Genomic DNA, 21,333 nt, shown 5'->3' with positions numbered 1-21,333 from the left:
ATATTAACTCAATTTCTTCCTGGAGGGACAAACCCAGAAGCTGTTACTGGGGACTCCTGTTTAGCCTCATGGGTGTTGTCTGTGGCCACCCCATGCTAGTCAACATCAGAGGTGGTTCAACCACCAGGCCAACTAGGCAGTTCCCTTTGGCGCCATCTTGTTGGGGGCGCCATCGAGGCAACTTTTGTCTCCTGCGGCCTGCCTCCGCAAGGTATTGAACTGCTTTTTCTGTTGATTTGTTGTAAAACATGATGTGTTAGTGCTTAATTTGTAAAATCTTAATGTAATTTGATGTTTAATAGGCTTTTCCTTAATCCCTCCTTATTATCAAACATTTTCGCTTATCCAACGCTTTTACTTTTCAGTGATTGGTTTCGGGGGGGGGGGGGGCAAAATTCTGTTCGCCTACACTTGAAAAATACCTAGGGCCGGCTCTGGTCAACATCGATATGAAACCATCAGGAGAGGTCATCCAGAGGTTTGGGATGAGATGTCATCAAGATTTATTTATTTATTTATTTATTGATTTACAGCATTTATATTCCGCCCTTCTCACCCCGAAGGGGACTCAGGGCGGATCACATTACACATATAAGCAAACATTCAATACCTTTTAACATAGAACAAAGACAAACAAACATAGGCTCCGAGCGAGCCTCGAACTCATGACCTCCTGGTCAGAATGATTCATTGCAGTGATTCATAGCAGCTGCTCTCCAGCCTGCGCCACAGCTTGAGCCCAAGACGAGCAATACATATCTCACAACCTTGTGGACAAGACGAGCAATACATATCTCACAACCTCTGAGGATGCCTGCCATAGATGTGGGCAAAATGTCAGGAGAGAATACTTCTGGAACATGGCCATACAGCCCAGAAAATATACAACAAACCTGTGATCCTGGCTATGAAAGCCTTCGACAATACTTCTCCTTTTCACCTCAATTCAAGGAGTCTGGCTTGGTCGTAAACTAGTGTCTGTCATCAGTAATGGACTGGATAAGGCCAAATGAATTGAAACTTTGTAGTAAGATTTGATAGGTACTCTTGGTTTGTTGAAAGGTAGATCAGGGAATAGGGGTCCAATGTGTTCTGGATGGGGTTACACTCCCCCTGAAGACACAAGTCCACAATTTGGGGGTCTTCTGGACTTGATGTTGAACTTAGAGGCCCAAATTTCAGCAGTGACCACCAGTGCCTTTGCACATTTAATATTTGTGTGTGAACTGCACCTGTTCCTTGAGATGCTGGACTTGGCCATTGTGGTACATTCCTTTGTTTCATCCTGTTAGAATTATTATAATGTGTGCTATGCAGAGCTGAATCTTAAGAAACTTTGGACCCCAACAGGTACAGAGCCCTAATAATTTATACAAACTTTAAAAACATTTTTCAAAAACAGAGCCTGTCATATGACGCAGAATTACTTCTGGGCAATCCCTGTGGATCCTGTCATAAAAAGGTATTTAAAGTGTGTAGAAACTGGTTTTAGGAGTTGGGTAGCAATCATCTCCAGAGCTCCCGATGTGTGCAGAAATGGCTAAAGGTGCCTATTTTAACGTGGGATGGGAACTGTCAGATTCCCCCATTTCAGATTGTTGTAGTGATGTAAAACTGTGGGCATTCCTGTGGGTGATCTCAAAATGAGCTTTGCCAGTAATCCTCCTTTAAATGCGATTTTCTGCTTCTTGGCAGGGGGTTGGACTGGATGGCCCATGAGGTCTCTTCCAACTCTATGATTCTACAATTCTATGATCCTGCATAAAACTTTTACAATAAAAAATATTCTTAAGGAATTGTGCAATTTTGATATATCACCACTTCGCTGTGGGCATATTTCTCCCCTTTTAGACCTAGATTTTGGATTTTTGCAATTGCAAAGTTTCCCTTTTTAAAGAATATGGCATGGGTGGGGACTGCACTCACCCGTGCAATAGCTCAGCACACAGAGGATTGCAACAGAAATGAACAAAAGTACATTGCATATGATGTGGTGAATATATTATCCATTTTCCTTATAAATGGAACATACTGAAACATTATGGTAAGAAGATGATTCCCCATTCTTTCTCCCAGTCATGGAATGAGGTCTGTTGCCTGGTCCAAGGAGCTGTAGCCAGATGGTTAATGAAGTCTTGTTACAGGGATCACACAGATCCTCTGCTGCAACAACTCTACTGAGAGCCAGTTTGTTTCTGGGCCCAACACAAAGTGCTGTTCGTGACCCACAAAGCCCTATAAGGCTCTGGGTATCTGTATGTGTTGTACTTGGGACTGCCTTTGAAGAGTGTTCAGAAACTGTAGCTGGTCTAAGCAGCTGCAGCCAGGCTGTTAACTGGGACAAGTTACGGCGACCAGACTATACGCCAATTAAAACAGCTCCACTGGCTGCCTGTTTGTTTCCAGGCACAATTCACAGTCATGGTTATGACCTATAAAGCCCTATATATGACACAGGCTATCTGACAGATTTGTTTCTCCCTATTTGAGTCTGTTCAGGTTTCAAGATGCTATTGTTTTATTTGAGAGAGCGGTGTTTGGGCCTCCAACTCCCAGAAGCCATGCCATCATATCCAATGGACGGGAATTCTGGGAGCTGAAGTCCAAAACACCTGGAGAGCCACTGGTTGTGCAGTCCTCACCTAGAGATTCTTGGAGAGGTGTTCTTCCTAGAAATCTATGGATCCTCCAACATGACGGTAGAAAGTTGACCAGAATGTTGTGAATCACTTGGATAGCAAGGGTGAGGGGATGCCTTGGAGCAGGAGCCCAGCAGTGCCCAGCAGCTCCCTTAGAAAACCTTAGAAGATCTTAGAAGCTATGGAGCCTACAGCCTGCAGAGCAGGTACTGAAACGGCAGACAAAGCTTTGAGGCAATGAGACAAAGAGAGTTCCGAGTGCTGCAGAAAAACGATGTTTATTTTCAGTGGCCACAGAGAATATAGACCCTCCTGTCTCCAGAAAAAAAGGGTACCGAACAAAGAATCACAGGGCTTTTTATACCATTTTGTAGCCATCTACATACGTCATATGGGCATTATCCATCACCAATTAGTGTCAAAAAAGTCTTACTTTTGCACTTTACTAAGAGCTACTTTTACATTTTTCTAAAACATAGGCTACTTTCAAGACCTCTGACCCTCCATTAGGCCTTATCTAAGGAATCCCCCTATCTAGGCTTTTAGGGTCCCATTAACTGAGGAATTTCCCTATCTAAGCTTTTAGGGTCCATTTAGCACCCCTTATTTTATTTATTTATTTATTTACAGTATTTATATTCTGCTCTTCTCACCCCGAAGGGGACTCAGGGCGGATCACATTATATACATATAGGGCAAACATTCAATACCCATAAACACATCGAACTGAGACAGAGACAGACAGACGCAGAGGCAATTTAACTTCTCCTGAGGGGATGTTCGATTCTGGCTACAGGGGGGAGCAGCTGCTTCATCATCCACTCTGACGACACTTCCTCATTCCAACGTTGTAAATTAGTTAAACTTGCCTCCCCACTTTTATAAGTTGTACCTTATTTCATACTTGATAGATGCAACTATCTTTTGGGTTGCTAGGTCAGCAACGAGCAGGGGCTATTTTTTATTTTTAATTAACGGGTGCTCACCCCGCCACGGGCTGGCCTCGAAGTCATGACCTCATGGTCAGAGTGATTTATTGCAACAGCCTGCTCTCTAGCATGCACCACAGCCCGGCCCCAGGTGCTAGGTTACCTTAAGCTTATTTTGACAACCCAAAGCCTTAATTTGTCTTTTGTCCACTGGTATGGAAGCTTATCTGACTTGTTGACGCTTTAACATATGTCTCTGCCACTTAGGTTTGAACTTTGGTCTCTGCTATGAGGAGACTGCTAGGGCAGAATGTATTTTGGGGAGATATATGCTCACATTCTGCTGTGGTTATATATTTTACTTATTCCTATTTCTAATATGATTACATTCAATATATGGTTTCCAATACAAGTACAGTAGAGACTCACTTATCCAACAATCACTTATACAACGTTCTGGATTATCCAACACATTTTTGTAGTCAATGTTTTCAATATATCGTGATATTTTGGTGCTAAATTTGTAAATACAGTAATTACTACATAGCATTAATGTGTAATGAACTACTTTTTCTGTCAAATTTGTTGTATAACATGATGTTTTGGTGCTTAATTTGTAAAATCATAACCTATTTTGATGTTTAATAGGCTTTTTCTTAATCTCTCCATATTATCCAACATATTCGCTTATCCAACGTTCTGCTGGCCTGTTTATGTTGGATAAGTGAGACTCTACTGTATTATATTTTCCCAATACACCTTCATCAGTACAAGCAAGCTCCTCTGAGCAGGCGTAGGAAAGATTAAATGCCCCAGCTTTTGTGGACCTGTGAAGAGAAAAAGCACAATTCCATAGGTCTAGATTAGTAGAGAAACGAGCTAGCAATAGGGAACACCTAAGAACTTAGTCCAGACAAGGGCAAACTTGGGCCATCCAGGAGTTTTGGACTTCAACTCCCACAATTCCTAAGGAAGTTGATGTCCAAAATACCTGGAGGGAGGGCCCAAGTTTGTGCATGTCTGACTTAACCTATAAAGGCTCAAGTGTGGCACCTTAATGCTGGCAGCAACATCAGTGTCTGGAGCTGCGACCTCGGACTTTTAGTTGTCTTGGATTCATGATCTTTGGGCTTACTCTTGGACTCTAGCTTTTGGACTTTGGACTGACCTTGGATTCTAGACTCTGTTGAATTCGGTTTTGGGTCTTGGAATGGACTATCAGCTTCTCTGGTGTGTTTTGCTGCTGTTGTTGCCTCTTAGGTTCCTTCCACACAGCTGAATAAAATCCCACATTATTTGCTTTGAACTGAAATATATGGCACTGTGGACTGAGATAACCCAGGACCCTTCCACACAGCCCAGTAACCCAGAATATCAAGGCAGAAAATCCCACATTATCTGAGTGTGGACTCAGATAACCCAGTTTAAAGCAGATATTATGGGATTTTCTGCCTTGATATTCTGGGTTATAGGGCTGTGTGGAAGGGCCCCCAGTTCAAAGCAGATATTATGGATTTTTGCCTTGATACTCTGTGTTATATAGCTGTGTGGAAGGACTCTCAAATAACAATTCAAAGCAGATATTGTGGGTTTTTTGCCTTGATATTCTGATATATCAGGATGTAAGGGCCCTAAGCTGCATTCTTTGGCTTGAGCTTGGACAGTTTATTAACTCGGCGGTGGTGAGACCTATCTTAAAGAAGCCCTCCCTAGAGTCGACCAACTTGCATAACTACAGACCAATCTCCAACCTTCCATTTTTGGGCAAGGTCTTGGAGCGGGTGGTTGCCTCTCAGCTCCAGGGATTCTTGGATGATACGGATTCTCTGGACCAATCGCAGTCTGGCTTCAGGCCTGGTTTCAGTACCGAGACGGCTTTGGTCGCCTTGGTGGATGACCTCCGCAGGGAGCTGGACAGGGGGAGTGTGACCCTGCTGGTTCTCTTGGATATCTCAGCGGCTTTCGATACCATCGACCATGGTATCCTTCTGGGACGTCTCTCCGGGATGGGCCTTGGGGGTACTGTTCTGCAGTGGCTTCAGTCCTTCCTGGAGGGGCGTTCCCAGATGGTGAAGCTGGGGGACATCTGCTCGGACCCCTGGCCTTTGTCCTGTGGGGTCCCGCAAGGTTTTATTCTGTCCCCCATGCTTTTCAATATCTACATGAAACCGCTGTTCGAGGTCATCCGGGGTTTTGGAGTTCGGTGCCATCTCTACGCGGATGACACCCAACTCTACTACTCTTTTCCACCAAAATCCAAGGAAGCCCCTTGGATACTGGATCAGTGTCTGGCCGCTGTGTTGGCCTGGATGAGGGCGAACAAGCTGAGACTTAATCCTAATAAGACAGAGGTCCTCCAGGTCAGTCGAAAGTCCGATCGGGGTATTGGGTGGCAACCTGTGCTTGACGGGGTCGCACTCCCCCTGAAGGCGCAGGTCCGTAGCTTGGGGGTCCTCCTGGATTCGGGGCTGACGCTTGAGGCTCAGGTGTCGGCCGTGGCCGGGAGGGCCTTTGCACAATTAAAACTTGTGCGCCAGCTGCAACCATACCTCGAGAAGTCTGATCTGACCATGGTGGTCCACACCTTAGTTACCTCTAGACTGGATTATTGCAATGCGCTCTACGTGGGGCTGCCTTTGAAGACGGTCCGGAAACTGCAATTAGTTCAACGCACGGCAGCCAGGTTTCTAACTGGAGTAAATTACAGGGCACGTTCAACGCCTCTGTTTAAGGAGCTCCACTGGCTGCCGCTTACTTTCCGAGCCCAATTCAAGGTGCAGGTTCTTACCTACAAAGCCCTAAATGGTTTGGGACCCGCCTACCTTAGAGACCGCATTTCCCCCTATGAACCCGCACGATCTCTTCGCTCGTCGGGGGAGGCCCTTCTCTCGCTTCCACCACCCTCGCAGGCGCGGTTGGTGGGGACGAGAGAGAGGGCCTTCTCTGTCGTGGCCCCCCAGCTTTGGAACCTGGTCCCTAGGGAGATTAGGCTGGCCCCCACCCTCCTCTCCTTCCGGAAGAATCTGAAAACCTGGCTTTTCCGGAAAGCCTTTGATGAGTGACTTTTGTTGGTTTAAGATGCCTGCCTACGTAATAATAGACCCACTGATCTGCCCTCTTATTGTCACTATTGTCATTTATAGTACTTCATTGACTATGTCAATTATGTAACTATCTCCCCCCGACTTGACACATTCACCTTTTGGACCAGACTTGTGTTTGATATACCTGTTTTAACATTTTATTTTGTAAGATTGTCCTTTTCGATTGTTTTACCGATATTGTTGATTTGTTGTTGTAAATTTGTGTTTTTGTTTTGATTTTGTATTGTGATGTTGGGCAAGGCCCCATGTGAGCCGCCCCGAGTCCCTTCGGGGAGATGGGGCGGGGTACAAGAATAAAATTATTATTATTATATATATTATTATAACTCCCCACTTGTAAACAAGGTTGAAGCATGTGGCACAAAGTCACACTGCAAAACCTAGAGAGTCTAGGAAATAACATTTTAAATGAAATTCACAAATTACACCATGTAACAAAATTTGAAAAAAATCGTGTTCCTGGTTCGTAAGTGTTGTTCCTGTTTAATTATGCAGTACTTAATTTGAAAGTAGTTGTTCTACTCCAGAAACTTTGTTTTTGTGGCTTCCACAAACTAGGCTGAATTGATTGAGACATTATTATTATTATTATTATTTTATTATGACACAGCAAACAAGATAGATATGCTGGATTTTGTATCACAAAATCACAAGTCGAACACTTCCCAAGTATCTAGAACTGTGTGATGTATTTTCGGATGATGCATGCAGATCCCAGTAGGGTGGCCTTTTGCAGTTGCCAGATTGTAATTTTGTCAATGTCTATTGTTTCCAAATGCCGGCTGAGATCATTTGGCACGGCAACCAGTGTGCCGATCACCACCGGGACCACCTGCACTGGTTTCTGCCAGAGTCTTTGAAGTTCAATCTTGAGGTCCTGATAGCGGCTGAGTTTTTCCTGTTGTTTTTCGTCAATGCGACTGTCACCTGGGATGGCAACATCAATGATCCAAACCTTTTTCTTTTCCACAACTGTGATGTCTGGTGTGTTGTGTTCCAGAACTTTGTCAGTCTGGATTCGGAAGGCCCACAGTATTTTTGCGTGCTCATTCTCCAAGACTTTTGCAGGTTTGTGATCCCACCAGTTCTTTGCTGCTGGCAGATGGTACTTGAGGCATAAGTTCCAATTGATCATTTGGGCCACATAGTTGTGCCTCTGTTTATAGTCTGTGCGATTTTCTTACAGCAGCTGAGGATATGATCAATGGTTTCCTCAGCTTCCTTGCACAGTCTGCATTTTGGGTCATCAGCTGATTTTTCGATCTTGGGCTTAATTGCCTTTGTCCTGATGGCTTGCTCCTGGGCTGCAAGAATCAGGCCTTCTGTCTCCTTCTTCAGGGTCCCATTCGTGAGCCAGAGCCAGAGTTGTTGTTGTTGTTATTATTATTATTATTATTAAAGCTGGATGGCCATCTGTTGAGGATGCTTTGATTGTGCTTTTTTCTGCATGAAGACAGAAGGGGATTGGACTAGACGGCCCATGCAGTTTTTTCCATCTCTATTATTATTATTATTATTATTATTATTATTATTATTATTATTATTATTAATATTATTAGGACTGGATGGCCATCTGTTGGGGGCGTTTTGATTGTGCTTTCTCTGCATGAAGACAGAATGAAGGGGGTTGGACTAGATGGCCTTTAGAAGTCCCTTCCAACTCTAGGATTTTATTAAAGGAATCTTAGTTGAACACGAGCCAACAGTGTGATGCTGCAGCTGAAAAGGCCAATGCGTGAATAGGAGAAGCCTGAGAAAATAATAATAATAATAATACTTTATTTTTCTATTCCGCCACCATCTCCCCGAAGGGACTCGGGGCGGCTAACATAGGGCGATACCCAAAACAAAACAGAATAAAGCAATTACAATGAATATCAAAACAAAACAGCAATAACATAAATCAAATAAAATAAACAATTTAAACATTATGAAAATACAATAAAACACATAAAATCAGAACAAATGAGCAATAATACAGCATCAACAGTATGCTGCTGGGAGGTGGTACTTGAGGCATAAGTTCCAATGGATCATTTGGGCCACATATTTGTGCCTCTGTTTGCAGTCTGTCTGTGCGATTTTCTTACAGCAGCTGAGGATATGATCAATGGTTTCATCGGTTTCCTTGCACAGTCTGCATTTTGGGTCATCAGCTGATTTTTCGATCTTGGCCTTAATTGCCTTTGTTCTGATGGCTTGCTCCTGGGCTGCAAGGATCAGGCCTTATTATTATTGTTGTTGTTGTTATTATTATTATTATCCCCCGCTTTCTCTCTCCTGAAGGGGACTCAAAGCAGCTTAACATAAAAGTATTAGTATACAATTTAAAATATACAAATATACAAACATTAAAATATAATTAAATATAAACAGTATTAAAAATTCACAGTTAAAAACCATTCAAACATATTCAATGCATATCCAAGTTAAAACCACAGCACCTCTTGACTTGATCTTAAGAACCTTCATATTTAAAAAGCCTGTCTGAATAATAAGGTTTCAGCCTGACTCTAGGAGATACTCATTAAAAACTATACCAAAATGTGCTGCAGGATGACCTGCAAAAGCAGTTTTTGAAGTTTAATAATCTTTTCCCATTTTTAATAACAGAACCAATTAGGAAATGACATTTATAACCAAGGAACAAAAATCTTGTTACATAATGTAATCAAATCCACAAAATCCAAAAGTGCAAAAGTGTGGAGTGACAAATGCAAATTAGACAGTAAGTAAAACTATCTATCAGTTTCATAGATATGGGAATAGCATTGTATTTTGAATTTTAATTCCCAGAATCTTGGCCAGAGATCAGAGATAATGGAAGACAGAGTCCAAAATATATGCAAAGACTTCAAACTACTGGCTTAGGCGCCTTCCACACAGCTGAATAAAATCCCACATTATCTGCTTTGAACTGGATTATATGGCAGTGTGGACTCAGATAACCCAGTTCAAGGCAGATATTGTGGGATTTTCTGCCTTGAGTGTGCTGGCTCACACAACACACAATCTCCTCCTCCCTTCCAACCACCTTTACAGTCTCTTTCCAAATATCCTTAATTGAGAAATGAGCAGTGCTACCTAGGACAGATGAGATGTCATAAAATTCTTCATCTGGAAATGGTGGACACATGCCACGAGCCACTATTGATCTGCTCATTTATATAATATACTTGTGTCCATCTTTTTTTTCTAATGAGAAATCGCTAAGGAGGAAGATTGCCATTTGAGTTGACATTTCTAAATCTCTACTTAGTAGAGACCTTAGAGATTTTTTTGACGATTTAAAATCAATATTGCAAAATGTGTCCCTTTTCTTTCTCTGCTCTCCTTGTTATCTCTTTTCAACAATTTTGGCATCCTGGCGTGTGTGTCCTGGAACCAAACACTTCTGCTGCGGCACTTAGTATGAGGTTCTCCCCATAGAAACTTGACAAGACTTTTCACTTTCATAAATTGAACTGAGGAGCAGCTTAGGGAGCTGTGTGTGTTTAGCTTGGAGAAGAGAAGGTTGACAGGGGATACCTTTGCTTTCTGATGGTTTAAATCAGTGGTCCCAACCTTTTATTTTGACCAGGGCCCACCTTGACCAGGTCCAACTTTGACCAGGGACCACCACTTTGACCAGGGCCTACCTTGACCAGGGACCACCGTTTTGACCAGGGACCACTACTTTGACCAGGGACCACCGCTTTGACCAGGGACCACCACTTTGACCAGGGACCGCTTTGACCAGGGACCACCACCTTGACCAGGGACCACCACCTTGACTAGGGCCCACCTTGACCAGGGCCCACCACTTTGACCAGGGCCCACCAATTTGACCAGGGCCCACCTTGACCAGAGCCAACTTTGACCAGAGCCAACTTTGACCAGAGCCAATTTGACGAGGGACCACTTTGACCAGGGACCACCTTGACCAGGGACCACCACTTTGACCAGGGACCACCACTTTGACCAGAGCCAACTTTGACCAGAGCCAACTTTGACCAGGGACCACATTGACCAGGGACCACATTGACCAGGGACCACATTGACTAGGGCCCACCTTGACCAGGGACCACCACTTTGACCAGGGACCACCACTTTGACCAGGGCCCACCTTGACCAGAGCCAACTTTGACCAGAGCCAATTTGACCAGGGACCACTTTGACCAGGGACCACTTTGGGACCACTTTGACCATGGCCAACTTGGACCAGGGCTCACTTTGACCAGTGACCACTTTGACCAGGGACTACTTGACCAGGCACCATTCTCCAACATTAGTAGCAAAAGGGCTATGAATCAGTTTTTGGTCAACTTTAGATCAGTTTGGTTATTTGGGGTGCTGATTCAGCAAACTGCATTGGATAGATCACATCAGCTCTAGTTTCCAATACAGAACATATGCCATCCAGTAGTTGCCATCTGCTCACCCACAGAAAACCATATTTATTAATCTAGAGCTAATGTGGTCTATCCAGTGCAATGGTCAGCTCTGTGGAAATAAAATAAATAAAGAGGAAGGGAAATACTGACAGTGATCCTTTAGGAGGGAGAACTCCCAAATCTAGCTGTCTCTCTCATGCCTTTGGGAGATGTACACTTGGCCTTCCACCTTTGATGGTTTGACTGTGGGAATCCAGTGGAGTCTCCTTCTCTGGAGGTTTTTAAGCAGAGGCCGGATGGCTATCTGTCGGGAGGGATTGGATTGTGCCTTCCTACAGGGTTGATCTGGATGCCCCTTGTGGTCCTTTCCAATTCTACAGTTCTATGACTCTAATGTGTCTTTTAAAAGCTGCTTGAAATGTCTTGCCACGTTTGAGTTGCTCCTGGATGGAAAGGGAGAGCACTCTGGTGAAGCTCTCAGCTAGACGTTTTAATTGCTGCACTAAATGGTGTTTCTGACGGAACCGGGCAGCGTGTTGGGAGATGGCAGCTGACAGTGGCCTGCCGTTCTTCTCAAGAGAGCCACAAACCCAGATGACATGTTCTTTAAGCTGCAGGAGCGAAAGTGCTGACGCTAAACACACCAGGCATCTCCATCCCCAAAGGAACACTTGGCTACTGCAATGGTCCAGGTTGCGTCAGCCAAGTCCTCCTCCTCCCAGTCCTCATCTCTGCTGTTATCCTCCGCTCTGTTACAACTGTTTTGAAGCTAATTTAAAGCAAGGCAGGAAAAAGTGGGAATGGTAGTCTAGTTGGGTGCAAACATGCACACCCTAGAATCCTAGACAATGTCATAAGACCATAGGTAAGCAAAGAGACCTCCAAAGACCATCTAGATGGTCTCATAAGACCATTGGTAAGGAAATTGACCTTCAAAGACCATCTAGATGATCTGATAAGGCCATCAGAAGACCATAAATAAGGAAAGGGACCTCAAAGACCATCTAGATGCTTTCATGAGACCATAGGTAAGGAAAGGGGCCACCAAAGGCCATCTAGGTAAGGAAAGGGACCCTCAAAGGCCATCTAGATGATCTCATAAGGCCATCAGAAGACCATAGATAAGGAAAGGGACATCAAAAACCATCTAGATGGTTTCATGAGACCATAGGTATGGAAAGGGGCCACCAAAGGCCATCTAGATGATCTCATAAGGCCATCAGAAGACCATAGATAAGGAAAGGGACCTCAAAGACCATCTAGGTGGTTTCATGAGCCCATAGGTAAGGAAAGGGGCCACCAAAGGCCATCTGGACAATCCCATAAAACCATAGGTAAGGAAAGGGACCCTGAAAGGCCATCTAGGCGGTCTCATAGGACCATAGGTAAGGAAAAAGACTTCCAAAAGCCATCTAGATGGTCTCATAAGGCCGTAGCTAAGCAAAGACACCTTCAAAGACCATCTAGATGATCTCATAAGGCTATAAGTAAGCCAAAGACCAGGTAGACTTAGGTCAATCCTAAGTCTAAAGTTTAGGACAGGGGCCAGGTAAATGACCTTGGAGGGCCGCATCTGGCCCATAGCCCTTAATTTGGTGACGCCTGATCTAGACGATGTCATAAGACCATAGGTAAGCAAAGAGACCTCCAAAGACCATCTAGATGGTCTCATAAGACCATAGGTAAGGAAAGGGACCCTCAAAGACCATCTAGATGGTTTCATGAGACCATAGGTAAGGAACGGGGCCACCAAAGGCCATCTAGACAATCCCATAAAACCATAGGTAAGGAAAGGGACCCTCAGAGGCCATCTAGACAGTCTCGTAGGAACAAAGGGAAAGAAAATGACCTCCAAAAGCCATCTAGATGGTCTCATAAGGCCGTAGCTAAGCCAAAATACATTCAAAGACCTTCTAGACAATCTCATAAGGCTATAAGTAAGCAAAGAAACCTGCAAAGACCAGGTAGACTTAGGTCAACACTAAGTCTAAAGTTTAGGACAGGGCCAGGTAAATTACCTTGGAGGGCCACATCTGGCCCATGGGCCTTAGTTTGGGGACCCCTGCCCTAGATTCTCCTGAAGCCCTTTAAAAAGATGAGCTTGAACCACAGCCCTCTCTTCACATTTGCTGGGGTTAGAAACATAGAACTTCCATGAAAGTTAACAACTGAAAATAATGAAATTGCTATTTTTTAAATACTTTTCAAAGAATTTTTAGGTCTTTCAGCATGACTTTAAGGCAGGCATGGGCAAACTTTGGCCCTTTAGGCAGTTAGGTGGGAGTTGAAGTCCAAAACATCTGGAAGGCCCAAGTTTGCCCATGCTGGCTCTAAGGTTATCTTCCACTAGAAGCTGATTATACAACTACACTTGAAATGTTCCAAGAGTTTGTTAAGGATTTTAGATGATGTTAAATAGAAGCTCTTACATCCACCTGTGAACCAAAGTCACCCTGCAGGGTAATGATGTGCCACTCAGCTTTGTAGAACAATTAACAGGAAGTTTACTGACTTCAAAATGGTCAAACAGAGCAATAGTATTTACCATAGTCTCTCTGATTGTTTACAGAGAACAGTAGGAATAAACAGTCCTTTTTAAAGTCCATAAAATTGCCTCAGTGTCTTAGAAATAACAGGCCCACTGAGATCCTGGCTGTTTTCAGTCAGCATACACACACTTACTCTGAGGGAAAAGAACCTGCTCAAAACGGTTTCCCAGTGGCATGGCAAAGAAACTGACCAATCAGATACCTAGCTGTTCGCAGGCTCAGCCAATCAGCTTCTTACACGTACTTTTCCAGTTAACCCATCCATAATGGTGTCTTTACAAACCTCAACAGAGTTCTCTTTAGAAACCTCTAGGCCAGTAGTTCTCAAACTGGGGTCCCCAGATGCTTTTGGCTCTCAACTCCCAGAAAATCCTAACAGCTGGGAAACTGGCTGGGATTTCTGGGAGTTGTAGGCTAAAAACATCTGGGGACCCCAAGCTGAGAACCATTGCTCTAGGTCCTCAAGCATGACTTGAAGAAGTGGCACAATGGAGGAATTTAGAGATCACTAGAGATACCATTTTAAAACAAATCTGTAAAAATCAAAACTACAGATATGCAAGGCCAGTGGTTTACTTTATCTTCCCTCCTGGAGGCTCCCAACCTGCCTGGAACACAAATAAATAAGCCCAATGGGTAATTGGAAGTGATGTGGTCTCACTCCTGGTGCATTGAAACATGGTGGTGGAGTCTAATTGGGCAATTTTTGATGTTAGGAAGTCAATGAAAAGCTGTACAGTAAGACACCTATAATCATGGAGCCCATAAAGCAGTTTTACTTACCTGGGCCCGGGCTAAAATGATCTTCCTTGGTATTTGCTATATCTGCTATAGTAAACTTTCCATAGGAAATCACATGAAAGGACACTTCTCTATAATATGCTGGCATGGAAGCGAGATAATTCAATTGTACTGAGTCTTATTCATGGTTTCAGGTAATCACAATCAGGTTGGGAACATATCCCTTGTGGATACATGGGCCTTACCTTTATTCAATTTCCATATTATCCTAGAAAGCTTTCTGGTTTTTTTAAAAAGAATTTTATTAAATTTTTATACTACATCCAAAGAGTGAGAACAATCAAGGTATAGAAAAGTAGGAAAAAGAGAGAAACATACAAGTCTACAATCTACAAAAGTGTACCCACACAAAAAAACCAAAAAAAAAATGTGACTTCCATTCCATCTTCTTGGATAATATTTTCTTATTATTAAATAATATTTTTCCTTACTAAAGAAAAAAAATAGTAAAATTGTCTCTCGTAATCTTCATTTTCTCAAATTATCCAGATAGTCCTGAAGATCGTCCCGATTCGTTCTTTTCATTATCTTGCCTGTATTTTTCTTCAACAAAAAAGTCAGTTCGTCCATATCCTTTATTTCTCTTATCTTCTAGAAAGCTTTCTGTTGTTGTGATCCTTCATGTCATTTCTAACCTATGGCAGCATGGTAGTAAACCTATGGTAGGTTTTTGGGGAGCAAGATTTGTTCAGAGGAGATTGCCTTCCTCTGAGTGAGTATATTTTACCCAAGGTATCCTAGTGAGTTTCCATGGCAAAGTGGGAGTTTGAACCCCGGTCCCCTGGTGTCCTAATCCAACACCAAATCACATCATGCTAGCTGTTGATGTTCCCATAACTTTAAAGATTTGGGTGAGAACTTAGGGAAGTAGTTTTGTTTGGACCACACCACTCAGAATCCCATGTAGATTGTGCCATTCTGGAAAGTGCAATCCAAATATGTAATTTTTCCAAATTACGTTCTGGGCATCACTGTCTTCAGTTGTAACCTCTTTGCTTCTTCTCTCTTTTCTCCTAGCACAATACTTCTCCACGCAGTCTGAAGTTGTAGAGAGCTTCCCCATATGACAGCGATATAGCTGCAGCTGGCAGGGCTGCTCCTGCCATTACGAAATGCTAATTTTGCAAGGCAGCAGACACCAACGGATCTCTTTTGCCTCTTGTTTCTAGGGCTCATCCGCCGGTGCCATGGGATTTGCTTGTTTCTATGCAAACTTCTCCTCCACCGTGAGACGTCGGATGGGGCTGCCTGCGTTCCTTGCCATCTGCTTCGTTCTGCTGAGCTTCTGCAGCTTGCCATGCCTCGCTTTCCGCAGTCCGGAGGGAAGGCACATCAGGAGACTACAGAGGGCCTTAGCAGCAGGGATCGGCTCGGAAGATGTGGCCAACGCGAGCCTCTCAAGCCCAGAAAGTAACTTCAGTTTACCTTTGCAAACAACCAGCACCCTTGCCTCCGAAAGCTTGTACAGAACCCCATCAGAGCCATCTGGGAGTTCGGTCTACACAGCCACCACCATTAAAGCAACACTGCAGAGCATTTTGGGCGTTCCCGGTTTCTTGGGAGGCCAGAATTCGGATATTTCTAGCATTGCAGAGGCAGGAGTTGAGGCAAACGAAAGGCAGTTCCTTACCAGTGAACCCAAAAAAGAGCTGGATCAGAAGGCGACAGTTTTGACTCCTCTAGTTTCTAATGTTCAGGATGATGTCCCAGATAGAGACAGTGGTGGGGGAGTGGGACCTATCTCTCCAGGGGATTTATATGGGGAAGTTTTTACACCCATTATCCCAGAAAGCATCAGCTACTCAGCCACAGTCCAGCCAATCACACGAGGACAGATGGCAAGTCTTCCTTTTACAATGTCTGGTGACCAAACCACAAATCCATCCCCTCCCCTTGGCCGTGCAGTCGATTCTGAGCAAACCCCAAACGGAGGTAGGCCATTGGTTTCAGAAGGCACAGAGTCTACTGTAAAGCCCACTTTACTTCCCACCAATGGGGATATTGGCTTGGAAGTGGGTGCCTCCACCAATCCAGGGCAACCCAAAGGCAACCCCACCGGTGCTCCTGGTGCCGTGCCAATGAGCGACGACTGGGATGATACAAAACTTGCACCGAGCACTCATGCAAGGGCAACACAGCTGGAAATGGTGAGCCAGCTCCACATAGTCACCGAACTTTACCCTTCAGCAGAAGGAGAGGAGGAAGAAGATGATGTCAAAAGGGTCCCGCCACGGATTTTGGCAGCGAAAGAAAGCGAAGGTATTCTGACTGCCGCAAGCTTGGTCTCCACTCAGGGTGGACCATCCACTATGTCCTCAACCGGCTTGGATCATGTCCAAACCACTCATCCATCAATGAAGTCTGAAGATCCTGCTGAAGGCAGAGAGGAAAAGCCAGGGACAGCTGAGACGCAACATCCAGAGACCGCCACCACAACCGACGTCACCAAATCCAGCATCTTCCAAAGCCAAGGAGTTCCCATAAGAGGTACATATCTTCCTTCATCTACACCAGTGATCCCCAAACTCTAGTTCTTCAGGTGTTTTGGACTTCAACTCCCAGAAACCTCAGCTGCTTTGGCCAATGATTCTCAACCTGTGGGTCTCCAGATGTTTTAGCCTTCAAATCCCAGAAATCCTAACAGCTGTTAACCTGGCTGGGATTTCTTGGAGTTGTAGGTCAAAACACCTGGGGACCCACAGGTTGAGAACCACTGACCTAGGGATAGGAAACTGCTCTAGGTATGGGGATCATTTTTTGATCCCTGATGTGCTCAGCAATAATAAGTAACTGGAAGTGACAAGTTTTTACAATTGGTTTTCTTTTCAAGTGAAACAGTGAGCCGGGGAGGGGAAATTATACTTTAAAAAACCATAACAAGCAACTTTATAAAGCAAAAAGAAGAAGACAGGTAAATGATAAGCAGAGCTTATTGGAGCAGATGGTCATGTACCTATTTCAGATTGAATTTCCATTCCAGTCTTTGGTGTAGGAGTGTTTTGGAGCTCTTCCCATCCTCTTGAACATTTCACAGAAGAAAACTGGGACATAAGTGATCGAGCAAAAGAGTGTCGATAAAATAGCATATGTTCTCATACACAGATTTGGAGAGAATGCAGTAGTTGCTTTTGCCTGAGCCTACTGGGAAAGGCAAGATTATATGTTTCCTCTCCTTGCTGAGTTAATGGAGAGTAGAGGACTTTTGTATGTGCTTTAGGTTCAGTTTGCAGCAGTTGAAAGTAGCTGAGGACAAAGGGGGGAAATGAGAAGAACAGATAAAAACTGGGACACCTTAGAAACAACCGATATATTGGGATAGCAGAGGGTTAATTTGGAATTATCTCTTGCAGACTGGTACAGTTGGAGGGTTTTAGGTTCAGTTTGCAGCAGTTGAAATAAGCTGAGGACAAAGGGGGAAAATGAGAAGAGCAGATAGAAACTGGGACAACTTAAAAACAACTGATATATTGGGATGGCAGAGGATTAATTTGGAATTATCTCTTGCAGACTGGTACAGTTGGAGGGTTTTAGGTTCAGTTTGCAGCAGTTGAAATAAGCTGAGGACAAAAGGGGGAAATGAGAAGAACAGATAGAAACTGGGACACCTTAGAAACAACCGATATATTGGGATGGCAGAGGATTAATTTGGAATTATCTCTTGCAGACTGGTACAGTTGGAGGATTTTAGGTTCAGTTTGCAGCAGTTGAAATAAGCTGAGGACAATGGGGGGAAATGAGAAGAACAGATAAAAACTGGGACACCTTAGAAACAACCGATATATTGGGATAGCAGAGGATTAATTTGGAATTGTCTCTTGCAGACTGGTACAGTTGGAGGGTTTTAGGTTCAGTTTGCAGCAGTTGAAATAAGCTGAGAACAAAGGGGGAAATGAGAAGAACAGATAGAAACTGGGATACCTTAGAAACAACCGATATATTGGGATGGCAGAGGATTAATTTGGAATTATCTCTTGGAGACGGGTACAGTTGGAGGGTTTTAGGTTCAGTTTGCAGCAGCTGAAATAAGCTGAGGACAAAGGGGGAAAATGAGAAGAGCAGATAGAAACCGGGACACCTTAGAAACAACTGATAAAATGGGATGGCAGAGGATTAATTTGGAATTATCTCTTGCAGACTGGTACAGTTGAAGGGTTTTAGGTTCAGCTTGCAGCAGTTGAAATAAGCTGAGGACAAAGGGGGGCAATGAGAAGAGCAGATAGAAACTGGGACACCTTAGAAACAACTGATATATTGGGATGGCAGAGGATTAATTTGGAATTATCTCTTGCAGACTGGTACAGTTGAAGGGTTTTAGGTTCAGTTTGCAGCAGCTGAAATAAGCTGAGGACAAAGGGGGGAAATGAGAAGAACAGATAGAAACTGCGACACTTTAGAAACAACTGATAAAATGGGATGGCAGAGGATTAATTTGGAATTATCTCTTGCAGACTGGTACAGTTGAAGGGTTTTAGGTTCAGCTTGCAGCAGTTGAAATAAGCTGAGGACAAAGGGGGGCAATGAGAAGAGCAGATAGAAACTGGGACACCTTAGAAACAACTGATATATTGGGATGGCAGAGGATTAATTTGGAATTATCTCTTGCAGACTGGTACAGTTGAAGGGTTTTAGGTTCAGTTTGCAGCAGCTGAAATAAGCTGAGGACAAAGGGGGGAAATGAGAAGAACAGATAGAAACTGCGACACTTTAGAAACAACTGATAAAATGGGATGGCAGAGGATTAATTTGGAATTATCTCTTGCAGACTGGTACAGTTGAAGGGTTTTAGGTTCAGCTTGCAGCAGTTGAAATAAGCTGAGGACAAAGGGGGGCAATGAGAAGAGCAGATAGAAACTGGGACACCTTAGAAACAACTGATATATTGGGATGGCAGAGGATTAATTTGGAATTATCTCTTGCAGACTGGTACAGTTGGAGGGTTTTAGGTTCAGTTTGCAGCAGTTGAAATAATCTGAGGACAAAGGGGGAAATGAGAAGAGCAGATAGAAACTGGGACACTTTAGAAACAACTGATAAAATGGGATGGCAGAGGATTAATTTGGAATTATATCTTACAGACTAGAGTGTATGTGTTTTGCTGTAGCTTTCTGGATTCTTGGACATTCCTATATAGATGCCAGTGATACTGTGGAAGAAAAGAAAATATTTGACCTTCAAGTTCTGCAGTCCGGAGCAACGACTGCTGTGAAATCCTTGTTGGTTTATTTATTTATGGCTGTTTCTGTGCCTCTGCAGCGCATGGTGGTTGGGCAACATCTGCTCTGATAAAATTAGCTCACAGTAATAAATGAATGTGTCGTTACAAGTATACCAGCAGGAAAGTAGCCTGAATTGTGCTGCTCTCTCTCTGTCCCTTGGTAGCCACCCAAGGACCTCCAAGATTGAATTGCTCCTTTCCATTTCCTTCTCATTTTGCTTTCTGCAATGGAAAGATCAATCGAGGCTACACAGGGGTTGTGGCAATTGGAGCAAAAGATCCACGGACCTGTAAATGGGAAGCAGATTGGTGCAATGTGACAGTTCCTCTGCGGTGTTGTGGCTGCAGTGATAAGAATCTCCTGTCAATGTTGAATGCAAGAAGAGCTAGGAAGACAAAAGGGAAGGGCTCAGAGACTCTGATGGAAATCTCAAAAGGCCAAAATCCTATTTTGGGAGCTGTTCCCATGGAGTTATGCATTGGTTGTGCTAAGTGCTCTTTGTGCTGAAAGGCAAGGTTGGCAACTAAGGATGCATCTACACTGTAGAAATAATAATTTAATATACTTTATTTATATTCCCCTTTATCTCCCCGAGGGGACTCAGGGTAGATTATAGATCACATATACAGCAAGCATTCAATGCTGTTATACCATTAACAATGGCAGACAATACACAGACAGAGGTATTTATTTATTTATTTATTTATTTACAGTATTTATATTCCGCCCTTCTCACCCCGAAGGGGACTCAGGGCGGATTACAATGAACGCATATATGGCAAACATTCAATGCCAACAGACAAACAACATACAGTAGAGACAGACATAGAGGCATTTAACATTTTTTCCAGCTTCACGATTCCGACCACAGGGGGAGCTGTTGCTTCACTGTCCACTACTGGCTGTACTTCCTCATTCCTTTCCTGGTGTTTTGCTGGCAATTTTATGGTGTTGTAAATTAGTTAAATTAGCCTCCCGCATAAAACGTACCTAAATTTCCCTACTTAACAGATGCAACTGTCTTTCGGGGCTGCATAGGTCAACAGCAAGCCGGGCTATTTAATGGTCAGGGACTTAACCCGATCCAGGTTTCGAACTCATGACCTCTCGGTCAGTAGTGATTTATTGCAGCTGGTTACTAGCCAGCTGTGCCACAGCCCGGCATTTCCCATCTTATTTACGGCATCAATATATTTCCGGGTGGTGCTGTTACTCCATCTTCCATGCCAAGGAGCTTTGTCATCCTCCCAATCAATGTCCTTCAGGGTGCCTTTATTACCTCCTTTCTAAAAGCAGTACCTATTTATCTACTTACATTTCTGCTTTCAATCTGTTAGGTGGGCAGGGAGCTGGTGCTCACCTCAATCCCGGGCTCAACCTTTCGATCAGCAGGATATTAATGCAGTTTGACATCACTTTCACTGCCACCGCTCAATGCTATGAAATCATGGGTATTGTAGTTTGGTGAGGTACTAGCTTTATTTGGTAGACAAAACCAAAGACCTTGTAAAACTATAAATGCTTTGGTGCCATAGCCTTGAACCATGGCAGTTAAAATGGTGCTAAACTGCATTTATTCTACAGTGTAAAGGCAACCTAAGTTTACTAGGTATTTTACCCTCCAACCATCTCAGTTTAACAGTTTAATTGTCTATTGTTCCACTTTTTCAGCAGCTCTAGATGTCAAGGATCACCTGTGGCCCTTTTGTTCAGTGCATTTAG

At 43.6% G+C, this 21,333-nt stretch overlaps 1 protein-coding gene across 3 annotated transcripts in view; it reads left to right on the top strand.

Annotated features, from left to right (window-relative positions):
* armh4 (armadillo like helical domain containing 4) overlaps window positions 1–21,333 on the top strand; it is an 86,692-nt gene that overhangs the window by 4,984 nt on the left and 60,375 nt on the right. For all 3 annotated transcript variants that reach the window (XM_062968654.1, XM_062968653.1, XM_008118349.3), the window contains exon 2: window positions 15,565–16,882. In XM_062968654.1, the coding sequence (XP_062824724.1) occupies window positions 15,565–16,882 (1,318 nt within the window). The remainder of the gene's footprint in view (window positions 1–15,564; window positions 16,883–21,333) is intronic.

This window comes from Anolis carolinensis, chromosome 1 (assembly GCF_035594765.1).
Source record: "Anolis carolinensis isolate JA03-04 chromosome 1, rAnoCar3.1.pri, whole genome shotgun sequence".
In the NCBI taxonomy this organism is placed as follows: domain Eukaryota; kingdom Metazoa; phylum Chordata; class Lepidosauria; order Squamata; family Dactyloidae; genus Anolis; species Anolis carolinensis.
Note: the sequence above shows the minus strand (reverse complement) of the source record. Positions and strands in the feature narration are given on the sequence as shown.